Consider the following 14,159-nt stretch of genomic DNA (forward strand, 5'->3'; position numbering starts at 1 on the left):
AATATTAATATTTTGTGAACTTTCCCTTTTTATGAAATCATATTATATATAAATATATATTTTTTTCAATTCGTTTTTTTTTTAATTTATAAAACAATTCCTTTTTTATTATATGTTTATTTTTTTGGAAAATTTTAAAAAGGAAACTAAATAAAAATAAATAATTGTATTTGAAATATAATATTTTAATTCATTAAGGATATCAATGTAATCAACCATCGTGAGAGTTAATGTGATAGCGACACATAGGAAACTGACTTCTCAAATAATATTTTATATATATATATATATATATATATTGTATAATTAGAAACGAATTTTATATTACTAATATAATATTTGAAAAAATAAGATAATTCTTTTATACTATTTTTCTGTTATAAATTTTTTAAACTAAGATATACAATAATTTATAATCAAATATTAATCAAGTAAAAACATTTTCATAAAGGTATTATCTAAAATATTTTGAGGGTGTTTTAAATGAGAAACTTTATCAAATATAAATATTTTAGTGTTTGATTTAATTTTTTTGAAGACATAAACAATAACTTATCGTACTCGTTTGGTTTAAACTTATAAATATTCATAAGAAATTATGTGCGCATAGCATGTACGGGCAAAACACCTAGTATTTAACTTAGAAAAATTCCCTAAGATAGTCTTTTTTAAATTTTTGTCACAAAAATAGCTTTCAATGAAGAAAATGACCAAAATAAGTTTTATTAACTAAATTTAACCTATGGTTAACTAATTTAGACCTAGAGTTTAGAGTTAAGCGGTGGGGTTTCGGGGATAGAGTTTCAAATTTTTTTTAAAAAAATAAAAAAAATATTAAAAATTTCAAAATAAAAATGTGCTATTTTGATCACTTTTTCTTGAGAGCTATTTTTGTGATAAAAACTTAAAAATTGCTATTTGATAGAATTGCTTATTAATTAATTTTATAAATATGGTTGCTATTTACCTTTTTCATGAAATATATTTTGGTCATTTTGACCTTTGTGTAATATTTTTATGATAAACTTTTTTTTATAAATCTTTCTTACGAAACAAGAAAAGAATAATATTACAATCTATCATCGAGGACAGCGAAGTATATATAGTTGAGTTGGAAACCCATTAACTCAACCCACGGTCCAATGATTATGATACGAGATAGCCAAAAACAGGATTGACGTTCAGAAAATCACTGTTTGTCTTTGCCTCTAGAGGCTTTGTGTAAATAGGGTAAAAGGCTTTGTGTTCATTTAGAAAGATCTGTACGTCTATGAGCAACTCATAACCATAGTCAGAGATGACGACATTGACTTTGATTAGATGAATTTTTTTTTTTTTAATTTTCTTTGTTTTGTTCTTGTTTAGTTTTTGATTCTTGATCTATTTCGTGCAAATACAAAATCATATAATGTCGCTAAACAACTTTTGAAATTTATATAAAACCTGGTCGAAATCTCAAAACATTAAGGAATCGTACGCACATTACAATGTAACCAAGATTTTATATTGTACATCTTATAAACAGTGTTACAACTCCATTACAACACAAGGAGACACTGAAACACACAAGCACATAGTACGGAAATACCTTATTCAAACCTTTTGCTTACCGTCACACACGTATAATGACAATTTCTAAAGGAGAGCTTAACTTTATGACATATAGCTCATCTTTATTACATTGGGACGTAAGAGAAGACATTCTCAGATCACTTGGAGATGGCCTTGACATGGACTCCAACTTGGTGAAGTATGTCAGCACCTGCTTTGCCATGGAACCCAACGACCTTGTGGCCGTCTTCTTTGAGTAGGACACTTTTAGCACCTTCAAGTCCAAAAGGTGGAGAGGTTCGCTTATTTGTCGTGAACCCAAGCATCGTTATAATTTCGGACTCAGTACCAAATATGTTGTCGTAGTTAATCTCCACCGCTGTGATATATTCGTTTGGATCAAGCACGAACTGCAAAAAAAAAAAAAAAAAACAGTAAACAAAAGATTTAACGTAAAACATTTTTAAAAATGTGTTGCATCGACGTTAGAGCTAAATGATTCTCTTGTATTTATATATTTGACCTCTTCAGGTGCAAGTAGTGTCTTTTTTCCATGATCATTTCCAGGGACCTCCTTAGAGTCCTTCTCGTAGACGAACTTGACGTAGGATACCCCTGATTCGCCTTGACCTACGTACACTTTCTTAACACCATCATGAGGACCATCGTCCCACGGGTTTCCCGCATTACCACCTTTTGCCTCTAGTTTTTTGGCACCGGCAGCTGATCCAGCTGTCTGAGTGCTCGAAGAAGTACGACCACCAGAAGAAGTACTTGACGAAGGAGCGAAATATGCTCCTAGAGCATGAAGAACTTCGCCTGCTCGTCCATGGAATCCTACAAGTTTTCCACCATTCTTGTCCTTGAGTTCATATTTCTGCGCACCCTCTAGTCCAAAGGGCGGTGAGGTTTTTCCCTTAGCTGTTTTGAAGATTAAGCAGGTGATAACATCTGTGTCTTGCCCAAATATCCTGTCGGATTGCACCTCAACTGATGTGATGTAGTCGTCTGGATCAACCTCAAACTATACAAAGATTTCAAATAGATTATTTTTTTCAGTAAAGTCTAAATGGATTCGCACTTCCTAGTTATGACAAATAAAATGAACACAAACCACTTCTGATCCGAGCAAGGTCTTCTTTCCGTATTCGCGTGTTTCCTTTTTACCGTTCTTCTCGTACTCAAATTTGACATAAGAGACACTAGACTCGCCTTGTCCAACGTACACTTTTCTTACATGGTCATGAGCACCATCATCCCATGATGTTCCTCCTTTTCCACCTTGAGCATCCACTTTGTTTGCTTGACTAGCCGAAGATGGGGTTGAGGAATCAGAAGTGGAAGATGACGGTAAGGGAGCAAAGTGGACGTCAATGGAATTGAGAACATTACTGCTAATTCCTTGAAAACCGGCGATCTGGTTATCTTTGGGTGCATGGATGGAGAATTGGTTCTGTGTTTTGTTTCCGTAAGGACCATATTGGGTTTTGTTGGTCTTAAAAGCCAACGCTGCTATAGCATCTTCATTCCCAGTAGTTTTGTAGTAGCCAGTAACATCTGTTATGTACTCGTCTGGGCTCAAGCTCACCTACAAAAATTAAAATATTACAATTTATCAAAATAACACATTAAATAATCGCTTTATACATATATCATATGGTGAGTACTAACGCCGTCAGATTTCTTGCCAGGAGTGCCATGACGCTTAGGATTTTGGTCATCGTCATACTCGGCCTCTATGGACTTGATAACATCTTCATATGTAACCTGAACTCTCTTCACCCTCATGTGCTTCCCGTCGTCCCAAGACATTGTTGCGGCCGCCATAGTTGTATCTGACCCATTAAGAGTACCAAATGTTATTTATTTCATCATAGAAAAAATATCGTACGTACTTTTTACATATCAGATGTAATCTATATCTTTTTCATAACAGATAGCAATCAACCAAAAATATCAGATGGAATCTATATCGGAGTAGCAATTAACCAAAAACATGGACATTTATTTTCGAGCATTTGAAAGAGAGAATACCTCTGTTTTATTTTATTTTTTGATAGATAATAGAAAGAGATAAGAGAGCTGGTGTGGTACTGATGAAGATGAATGCAAGTGCGTTTTATATACACAGAGATGCACATTAGATAGGCGATATCTCAAAACCAAGTTTGTGGTCCTAAAGATCACACGTTACTCTGTATGACGATTGTTCCACTTGTTGAAATCCATGCATTATCCACTTATAACCCTTCAAAATCGAACACTTGGCCTTAATATCCACATGTACTTCTAAAGAATCATACACTTAACCCTAACATGCCAGATGTAAGAAATATTCCACATATACATACGAATCTTACGCCGGAAAACGAGAAGACAACAACAGACAAATGATCAATGTGGATGCAGCAGTGAGAGCTAAAGACACACTTCGCCTTCAAAAACTCAATTTGCATGTAACAGTGTAATAAAGACACTGGCATCCAGATGTGCTTCTAAAGAATCGTACACTTAACCCTAACATCCAGATGTAAGAAATATTTGACATACACCTACGAATCTTATACCAGAGAAAAAGAAGACAACAACAGACAGATGATCAATGTGCATGCAACAGTGAGAGCGAACGAGACACTTGGACTTAAAATTTCAATGTGCATGTAACAGCGTGATTAAGACACTTGGCGGCCTACAGATACAATTTTCGGCCATGGATTTCATCACTCGATCGTTGCTACTTATATATGTGTATAAAACGAAGATATTCCCCTTCTACATATCTATTCCATTAACCATAATCTTCCACTGTTTTAAACGTTTATCAAGAAAGAAACTCGTGAGCTTGTACAAAGTATAGCAACAATGAAGTTTCCTCTCTTGGGGTTACTTTTGCTCGTAACTCTTGTCGGCTCTCCTACCAGGGCCGAAGAAGGACCTGTTTGCCCTAAGACTGAAACCCTTAGTCGTGCAAGTTTCCCGGAGGGCTTCATGTTTGGTACCGCAACCGCATCCTATCAGGTATATATAGAGAAGCTTCCTACAAGTTAGGATAAAATTATTTTTCTAGATTTTTTATTTAAGTTATTGAAAGTTTCCCTTGACTAAATTTAATAATAAAACAACACTCAATTTATAATGGAGGGAGTATTAACTAATAAAGATATATATATACTCTTCCTGAAACACATCTAATTACTAAAGATGTAATGTATCTATGTGGTGAAAATAGGTTGAAGGTGCAGTAAATGAAAGTTGCAGAGGACCAAGCCTGTGGGATATCTATACTAAGAAATTTCCTCGTATGTCTCTCTTTTACCATTTATTTTTACCACGGAACATATATATATATATATATCTAAAGTTCAGAACTCTTCACTAAGACCATGATTAACCCGAAGTTCTTAGAGTGAGGTTCTTAGTGAAAGTTTCTTAATTTTTAACTAAAAAAGTTAAAAACCGGTTCTTAAAGTCTTTATTTAAGAACCCGTTCTTAGTTTTTTTAGTTAAAAGTTAAAAAAACAATTTTATAACTTCATCATAAGAACCCCGGGTTAATCATACTCTTAAGTTGCTCTTAGACAGGGCCTTCTGCGCATGGCCGTCTCCATCTCTTTAATTAGGATCTTGTCGTTTCAATCTGTTGTGGTTGTGTTGTTGTTGTTTAAGCTCTCGTATAAACGAGATAATATCTGTTTGACCTTATCCTGTACTTGATACAAAAAACCTTAGTTTTGTAGTAAGATTTTATTGTTATAGATTAAACCTAGATAGTAAACAGTGTCATCTAACAAGACAAACAGAGCTACACTTGAAAAAAGTTTCCTCGACCACTATTAGAAAGTTCACTCATATATCATTTCTTAATATGAAAACTGCAGATAGAGTTAAGAATCACAATGCTGATGTAGCTGTCGATTTCTACCATCGTTTCAGGGTAATCTCCGTCTTCCTGCCTCTCTCTCCAGTTAAAATCTCTACTTTGTAAACTTATGTTTAGTAACCGTGAAATCCAACAGGAGGATATCAAGTTGATGAAAAAGCTGAACACTGATGCTTTTAGACTATCCATTGCATGGCCAAGAATATTTCCCCGTAAGTTAAAACATATGACTTTTTAATAAATAATAGGCATAACAAATTCCGAATTAGTTGTAATAACAGCTGGAAATTGATTAATATAACAGATGGGAGGATGGAGAAAGGAATAAGCAAAGAAGGAGTTCAATTTTACCACGACCTTATAGACGAGCTCCTTAAAAATGGTCACATATGTTCTCACTGTCTTCTTCATTTTAATTTATAGTATCAATGTATAGTGTAACTGAAAAACTAACTCTTCACTGTTCTTTCAGACCTAACACCACTAGTAACGATTTTCCACTGGGACATGCCCGCCGATTTGGAAGATGAGTACGGTGGCTTTTTGAGCGAACGTGTAGTGTAAGCTTTTTTACTGGTCTCTCAATCATTTTTACATTCTCTAATGTACGCAAACTGAGATTTTATGAGAATTAAGAAAGAAAAGAGAAATTAAATGAAGAACATCAAAACTAATGAGAGACTTTCTTGAAAGATAATGAGAAAGATGGAATTGAATTGCTTGATTGTTTCATGTATCAAGAGTACCTATATATACATCAAATGGGGAGCCAAAACAAAGAGGCTCTCATGCACTAAGTGAGGCTCCCTTGCACTAAGTGAGGCTCCCTTGCACTAAGGAGAGGCTCTCATACACTAACTAAATAAAGAAATGATAGTGCATGATATGTGGGCATAATACTCCACGCAACTTCATTTTACATTTACAACAATTTACATTCATAAGTTTACTTATCTTTTCTTTATGATCAACACTCCCCCTCAAGCTTGACACAGGTAGGTATCAAGCTTGGAAACCATGAAGCATTCCCTCATTAAAACCTTTAGCTTGGAAAAACCACATGGGATAAAAACCAAGCTAAGGAAAAAGAGTAGAACACTTCATGGCTAAGGATCAGTGTGATGAGAGATCCACGAGTCCCAACTTAGAATGTATGAATTCACAAACCTTAGTGCTTGCAGCCTTGGTAAAGATGTCAGCCAGCTGATCTTCACTTCTTGTGTAACAAGGGAGGATGATTTTCTGTTCCACAGCTTGCCTCACCTTGTGACAATCTACTTCAATGTGTTTAGTCCTCTCATGAAAGACTGAGTTGCTAGCGATGTGTATGGCAGCCTGATTATCACAATGCATAGTGATTGGTGTTGTAGTCTCAATCCCCAAGTCTTTAAGCAGCCCCTTGATCCATATCAGTTCACTTGTGAGTTTTCTCATAGCTCTATATTCTGCTTCAGCACTTGAGCATGACACTACTTTCTGCTTCTTGCTCTTCCAAGTCACAAGGTTGCCACCAATAAATGTGCAATATCCAGTGGTTGATCTTCTATCAACTCTATCTCCTGCCCAATCAGCATCACAATATCCCACTATTTCAGTGCTCTTGTTGCATCCCATCCAAACTCCTTGGCCTGGTGCCTCTCTTAGGTACCTTAATATCCTTTCCACCATGTTCCAATGGTGAATTTTTGGCGCCTGCATCTGCTGGCTTACTTGGTTCACAGCAAAGCAAATATCAGGTCTTGTAATTGTGAGGTAGATGAGCTTTCCCACAATTCTTCTGTACTTCTTCTCATCTCCAAAAGGCTTATTTTCAAACTCCCCCTGTCGCAGCACTTTGTAACCATCTTCCAGTGGGGTCTTTGCTTTCTTTTCTCCAAGATCACCTGCCTCACTCAACAAATCAAGTATGTACTTTCTTTGAGATATGAATAGCCCCTCTTTAGATCGGCATATCTCAATCCCTAGAAAGTACTTTAGCTCACCCAAGTCTTTAATATCAAAAGAGGATTTAAGAAAGGCTTTGGTTAAGATGATACCTTCCTTATCACTTCCGGTAATGATAATGTCATCCACATAGATCAATATGACTACAATCCCACGCTGAGATGTGTGGGTGAATAGGGTGTGATCAGCTTCAGACTTGCTGAATCCTCTTCCATTAAGAGTTGTACTCAGCTTGTGGTACCATGCTCTTGGTGATTGCTTTAACCCATAGATTGCTTTCTTTAGCCTCAGCACATTCCCTGGTTTGACAAGGTTTTCAAGCCCTGGTGGTGGTCTCATGTAGACTTCATCATCCAATTCTCCTTGAAGAAAGGCATTCTTCACGTCCATCTGCCATAAGTCCCACTCTAGGTTGACAGCCAATGAGAGAATGATCCTTATAGTGTGAAGCTTGGCTACTGGTGCAAAAGTATCCAAATAATCCTCTCCATACACCTGAGTATATCCCCTTGCTACTAGCCTTGTCTTCTTTCTTTCTGGCTTTCCATTTGCTAAGTACTTGATAGTGTGTATCATGCGGCTTGTCACTGCTCTCTTGCCTTTAGGGAGTTCAGTTTCATACCAAGTGTCATTTCTGATCATGGCATTGACCTCATCCTCGACGGATGCTCTCCATTCATCATCTACCATTGCTTCTTCATAAGACCTTGGAATGTACTCTTGATCTAAGTTGGTGATGAAAGCTTGATGCTCTGTGGGATAGTGAGCAAGAGAACATACTGCTTGTATAGGATGAGCTACTGCTTGGCTGTTGAAGTAAAATTTTTTGTTGATCCAGTTTGAGGCAGGCTTTCTCTCCCTTGTACTTCTCCTAAGTGGTTGGACTTCTTCAGTAACATGCTGCTCATGTTCATCTCCACCTGAATGTACCTCAGTGTGCGGCTCCTCCACTGTCTCTTCTTGTTGTCTCACATCCTGATCATGATCCTGACCAGTATGTGTATCATCTTGTCTCCCCCCTTCAGGATCAGGATAGGGATTGTCTCCAGCGTGATCAACCACTTCAATCACAGTCCTTGGAACCTGTGTATCCTCTTGATCAGTTCCAGTCTCTGATGGTTGAGCCATATTGATGCCAAGACTCTCCATTATACGCTTCAGATTGTTTGCCCTATCAGAAGATGATTGAGAGATGTCCTTGAGTTTATCCCAACTCTTCTCTTCATAATATCCCCTTGATTCCACAAACTTTACATCTCTCGAGACCAGTACCTTTCTCATGTCTGGGTCATAGCACTTGTAGCCTTTTTGGGTTGAAGAATAACCAAGGAACACAGCCTTAGTACTTCTAGCCTCAAGCTTATTTCTTTGCTCCATTGGCTGCAAAACATAACACAAGCAACCAAACACACGAAAGTGATCAATAGATGGTTTTCTATTGTTTAGTACCTCATATGGCGTGAGATCATCTAGCACCCTTGTTGGTGTTCTGTTGATGAGGTAGCATGCTGTCATGACCGCATCACTCCAGAACTGCTTAGGTACATTAGTCTGGAACATCATAGATCTTGCCACTTCCATGAGGTGTCTGTTCTTCCTCTCTGCTACACCATTTTGTTGTGGTGTGTATGGACAACTGGTTTGGTGTATGATCCCATTCTTGGCTAAGTAATTTTTGAACGCATTGCTTGTATACTCCCCTCCATTATCTGACCTGAATACTTTGATCTTAACATTAAATTGGTTAGTTATGTGGTTCTGGAAATTAATAAAGGCATCTAGCACTCTATCTTTAGTTTGAATCATAGTTATCCAAGTATATTTTGATTTTTGATCAATAAAAGTGACAAAATATCTATGATTCTCCCTAGATATGCATGGTGCAGTCCAAACATCAGAATGTATAAGATCAAAGCAATTTTCATAGATAGTAGATGACTTAGGAAACACAGTCTTGCAATGTTTGCCTAGGATACATGCTTCACAGCCATCATTTTTAAAGGAAATATCAGGAAGCAGCAGGTTTAGTGCACGAGAATGGGGATGACCTAGTCTAGCATGCCATAAAACACTTTTATCTAAAACAGGAATTGAACTGAAAGCTGAAGATAAATTGGAAACAGTTTTGGTGTCTTCAAGTAGGTACAAGTCATCCTTTGTAACACCTTTTCCAATCAACTTAAGAGTCTCAATATCCTGAAAAATAACCTCATTAGGACTAAAAATCACATTACAATTTAAATCAGTGGTAGCTCTTTTGACAGATAATAAATTTGATGCAAAAGATGGCATGTAAAATGCTTTTGTATCTTTTTCAAATAGCTTAAGAGTTCCTACACCTTTAATTGGTATTTTATCTCCATTTGCAATCACTACATTACCTAATACGGGTTCTACATTACTAATCAACTTAGCATCACTAATCATGTGGTGAGAGGCTCCTGAGTCTATGACTAAAGGTTTAATACCACTAGATGAATGAGATGCATGTAGAGAAGTAACCATAACTCTAGGCGGTTTATATGATGCACTAAGGGAAATACCAAGTGTGTTACCAGACTCTTTTAGAGCTTTGATGAGAGCCTCAAGGTCTGACTTCTTGATAGATTCATCTCGTGTAGTTCTCACAGCTGAGCAGCCACTGAAAGACAGTGTCTTTCCTTCACTAGCACCATTAGTGCACTTAGGAGTAGATGGCTCTCCTACTTCACCAGAGAAGTTTGCCCTTGCATCTGCATATGGAGTCCGAAATTTCTGAGGTTTGAGGTGTGGATGGAGGATCCAACATTTGTCTTTGCCATGACCCTTCTTCTTACAGTGATCACACACCCAAATCTTCTTATCTTCTGGTTTGTAGTACCCTTTGTTAGCTACGCCTTCTGGTTTGGTCTTTGCCCCTTCAGCTTGATTTACCATGATGAGCTCTCCCTTTCTCCCAAAGAGTCCAACTGATCCTTGCTCCTTTTGGATCTGAGAGCACACTTCATCTAGAGATGGGAGCTCATGTCCTCTTAGGATGTGTTTGATCAAGTCATTATACGCAGGGTTTAGAGTGAAGAGAAGCGCAAAGACTTTATCTTGCTCTCTTCTCTGGTTCAGTACTTCAGGATCCAGAGTACTTGGCCTCAACATCTCTAGTTCAGCCCACAAAGACCTAAACTTTCCAAAGTGTTTATCAAACTCAGTATCCTCTTGACACAAGTTGTTGATAGCCCTCTTGACTTCAAACACTCTACTGATGTTGGAGACATTTCCAAACACCTTTTGAAGTGTATCCCACAGATCTTTAGAAGTTTCACAGTAGGAGTAAGCTTCCAAGATTGCGGGTTCAAGACTGTTGTGGATGATAGATAACACCATGAGATCTTCTTGAACTCTTTTCTTATCACCAGCTTCAGCCACCACTATCTCCTTACCATCCTCTCCTAGGATAGTCTTCTTCTTAAGGCCTCTGCCTTCTTCAACAATTTCCCAGAGACCTCTGCCTCCAAGAGCTGTCTTAGTTAGCCTTGCCCAAAGTAAGTAGTTAGCTCCCTTGAGAGTAACTGGAATCACAACCATCTTTGAATTTCCTCCAGAATCCATTAAGAACAGCTTCGCAATGAGAAGAACAAAGTAATTTTTTTTTTTTTTAAGAAAAAAAATAAATAGAAACAAAGTGAAAGATTGCGGAAGACTTAGGTTTCAAGAGCTTGTGGCTCTGATACCATGAGATTTTATGAGAATTAAGAAAGAAAAGAGAAATTAAATGAAGAACATGAAAACTAATGAGAGACTTTCTTGAAAGATAATGAGAAAGATGGAATTGAATTGCTTGATTGTTTCATGTATCAAGAGTACCTATATATACATCAAATGGGGAGCCAAAACAAAGAGGCTCTCATGCACTAAGTGAGGCTCCCTTGCACTAAGTGAGGCTCCCTTGCACTAAGGAGAGGCTCTCATACACTAACTAAATAAAGAAATGATAGTGCATGATATGTGGGCATAATACTCCACGCAACTTCATTTTACATTTACAACAATTTACATTCATAAGTTTACTTATCTTTTCTTTATGATCAACACAAACAACATCAATACCGTATACTCTTTCCTTAAATTGCGAATATATATATAGGCCGGATTTTGTGGAGTACGCAAATTTCACGTTCCACGAATATGGGGACAAAGTGAAAAACTGGATTACGTTCAACGAGCCATGGGTCTTTAGCCGTTCAGGCTACGACGTTGGGAAGAAAGCACCGGGACGTTGTTCTCCGTACATCAAAGACTTTGGGCATCTTTGCCAAGATGGACGGTCAGGATTCGAGGCTTATGTCGTTAGTCACAATCTTCTCGTCAGTCACGCTGAAGCAGTTGACGCTTTCAGAAAGTGCGAGAAGGTGAAAAAACGAAACAAAAGACGAGTGAACTGATTTTTTATTCTTTAATTTCTCATTTATTTTGGTTTTTCGATTCTTAAAAGTGCAAAGGTGGTAAAATCGGGATTGCTCATAGCCCGGCTTGGTTTGAACCAGAAGATGTGGAGGGAGGTCAACGTACCGTAGACCGTGTGCTTGACTTCATCATGGGCTGGTAAACATACGAAATCATCAGTTCCTGATCTTTTGTTATTCTGTATGTATATATACACATTCAAATGTACGAATCATGATACTCTTCAGGCATTTGGATCCTACGACGTACGGAGATTATCCTCAAAGTATGAAAGATGCGGTCGGAGCTAGATTGCCCAAATTTACAAAAGCCCAAAAGGCAAAACTGAAAGGGTCAGCTGACTTCGTGGGAATAAACTATTACAGTTCCTTCTATGCAAAGGCAAGCGAAAAGCCTGATTATCGGCAACCATCTTGGGCTACAGATTCTCTAGTCGAGTTTGAACGTAAGATTCATTCATGTTCACGTATTAAAAGTAGATTGCTATTTACGTATGAGTGAAAATCTATGCAGGTAAGAATATTACATATTGTTCATTCAATAACTAATTTTATTTGCTCTTTTTACATGTTCAGCCAAGACTGTTGATGGATCCGTTAAGATTGGTAGCCAGGTTGACACTTGCTTCTTAACCTTATGTAGTTCTAAATTACATTTTAATTACTTTATCCTTTCTTCTATATTTTGTAGCCCAGCACTGCTAAGATGGCTGTATACGCGGCGGGTTTGAGGAAGCTTGTAAAATACATAAAGGACAGATATGGCAACCCTGAGATCATAATTACCGAGAATGGTTTTTCTCAATATTTGAAATGTTTTTTATTATAGTATGAATTTAATATTTTTATTATGTTTATTGAATTTTCCTATTTCTTATAGGTTATGGAGAGGACCTTGGCGAGAAAGATACAGATCATAGCGTTGCTCTCAATGATCACAACAGGAAATACTATCACCAGAGGCATCTTTTGGCCCTACATCAGGCTATATGGTGAGATCAATTAAATAATTTGTGGTAGGCAATGATGCTTAATTATACATGTTGTTTTCCCATTTACATATTTGATCCTTGCTGTATCTTGTAGTGAAGACAAGGTGAATGTTACATCTTATTTCGTGTGGTCATTAATGGACAACTTCGAGTGGCAAGACGGGTACACAGCTAGGTTTGGTCTCTATTACATCGACTTCCAGAACAACTTGACTCGTATGGAGAAAGAATCTGCAAAATGGTTCTCTGAATTCCTCAAACCGGGCCTAAAACAGAAATCATCCAAGTCGACGTTCAGCGAGGAGCTCTAGATTCAACTTCTCTACATGATCTCTCAAAGCTTTAGTCACATGGGAAAGTAAAAGAAGAATGAGTTTGTGTTGGAGTTCTTCTCATGTTGTTTAGTTTCTGGTGCAATGTAATTAGAAGTCTCTTCAATAAAGAAACATGGGTTACTATACCCAAATATGTGTATACCTCCGAAATCCAAAACTTCTTTATGCTTGCAAGAATATGTTGCTAGAGTACTAGTCGTGTCATTATCAGTATTTCCATGTTCGTACCTACTGCATTCAAGTTGATTAAACTCTGATACTAAATTTGCCATGCATCCACTTGGAAATAAAGCTTAAAACTGATAATTCTGATAACCACCAAAGAAAGAAGAGAAATCTACGTACTCGCGTGTCACTATATAATTTTTACTACTGGTGCAATTTATGGACTAGTATCAAACGTGAGCGAGTATGAATTATGGAAACGCCAATTTTGAATCTTTATTGTGGGCAAACAAGGTGGATCCAACTTACAAATTCAACAATTTGAATCTCATTGCAGCCACAAAATATTGAGTTTTGAGGATGATTACAACATGAGTGTAAACTATCGAATCTGTGAGTTAGAAAAATCTACAACTTTTACAAATATGACATGTCTCTTGTGAAGATGTATATTTTGTATCAGTAGTACATGTGTGTGTCATGAAGATGAACTTGGTTGGACTTCGTCTTTTGTGATAATGTGTAAATGATATAACTTCAAAAGAAAAATACAAAGGAGTTATTCTTTAAGAAAAAAAGAAACAACAAGTTGTTTAAGTTGTCTTTGTAAGAACTTCTGGAGCAAGTTTTGGTAATCATATACAACGAAGACGTGCATATACGAAGAAAAGTGTCTGCAAAATAAGAAAACCGAGAAATATTTGTTTAGTGCTTGTATGATCAAGCTTTTGGAGTTGGTGTTGTGCTTTGGGTATTGAAATACTTGCTGACAGACTTCCGAGTATGAAGATTGAAGTCTAGGCTCTAAGGGGAGTTAACTTAGGATAGGGATTATCCTAAAGAGTTCTTGTAA

The 14,159-nt window shown here is 37.0% G+C and overlaps 2 protein-coding genes across 3 annotated transcripts; one reads left to right on the forward strand and one right to left on the reverse strand.

Moving 5' to 3' along the window:
* Positions 1-1,444: 1,444 nt before the first annotated feature.
* On the reverse strand, positions 1,445-3,752 carry LOC106376924 (jacalin-related lectin 36). The gene is made up of 5 exons (XM_013817056.3): positions 3,586-3,752; positions 3,223-3,386; positions 2,666-3,139; positions 2,075-2,575; positions 1,445-1,961 (listed from the first exon to the last, which is right to left on the reverse strand). Exons 2-5 carry the CDS (start codon positions 3,376-3,378, stop codon positions 1,710-1,712), a joined length of 1,383 nt encoding a protein of 460 aa, XP_013672510.2. The 5' UTR covers positions 3,379-3,386; positions 3,586-3,752; the 3' UTR covers positions 1,445-1,709.
* A 564-nt stretch (positions 3,753-4,316) lies between these two features.
* On the forward strand, positions 4,317-13,386 carry LOC106376923 (beta-glucosidase 19). Of its 2 annotated transcripts, NM_001316219.1 has the most exon segments (14): positions 4,346-4,569; positions 4,781-4,850; positions 5,430-5,485; positions 5,568-5,643; positions 5,736-5,813; positions 5,904-5,991; positions 11,496-11,760; positions 11,844-11,953; positions 12,043-12,260; positions 12,391-12,428; positions 12,506-12,608; positions 12,695-12,806; positions 12,901-13,049; positions 13,051-13,386. In NM_001316219.1, coding segments are annotated over 14 exon segments (1,545 nt in total). In that variant the 5' UTR covers positions 4,346-4,413; the 3' UTR covers positions 13,077-13,386.
* The last annotated feature ends 773 nt before the right edge of the window (positions 13,387-14,159 follow it).

Source organism: Brassica napus, chromosome C1 (assembly GCF_020379485.1).
Source record: "Brassica napus cultivar Da-Ae chromosome C1, Da-Ae, whole genome shotgun sequence".
NCBI classification, from domain to species: domain Eukaryota; kingdom Viridiplantae; phylum Streptophyta; class Magnoliopsida; order Brassicales; family Brassicaceae; genus Brassica; species Brassica napus.

Coding starts and splice junctions, on each gene's coding strand:
- LOC106376924 (XM_013817056.3), bottom strand. CDS start 3,378: ATGGCGGCCGCAACAATGTCTTGGGACGACGGGAAGCACATGAGGGTG. Junction 2,576..2,665: donor CCTTGCTCGGATCAGAAGTG/GTTTGTGTTCAT, acceptor ATCTTTGTATAG/TTTGAGGTTGATCCAGACGA. Junction 1,962..2,074: donor CACTACTTGCACCTGAAGAG/GTCAAATATATA, acceptor TTTTTTTTGCAG/TTCGTGCTTGATCCAAACGA.
- LOC106376923 (XM_013817055.2), top strand. CDS start 4,414: ATGAAGTTTCCTCTCTTGGGGTTACTTTTGCTCGTAACTCTTGTCGGC. Junction 11,954..12,042: donor CTTGACTTCATCATGGGCTG/GTAAACATACGA, acceptor GATACTCTTCAG/GCATTTGGATCCTACGACGT. Junction 12,429..12,505: donor CCGTTAAGATTGGTAGCCAG/GTTGACACTTGC, acceptor TATATTTTGTAG/CCCAGCACTGCTAAGATGGC.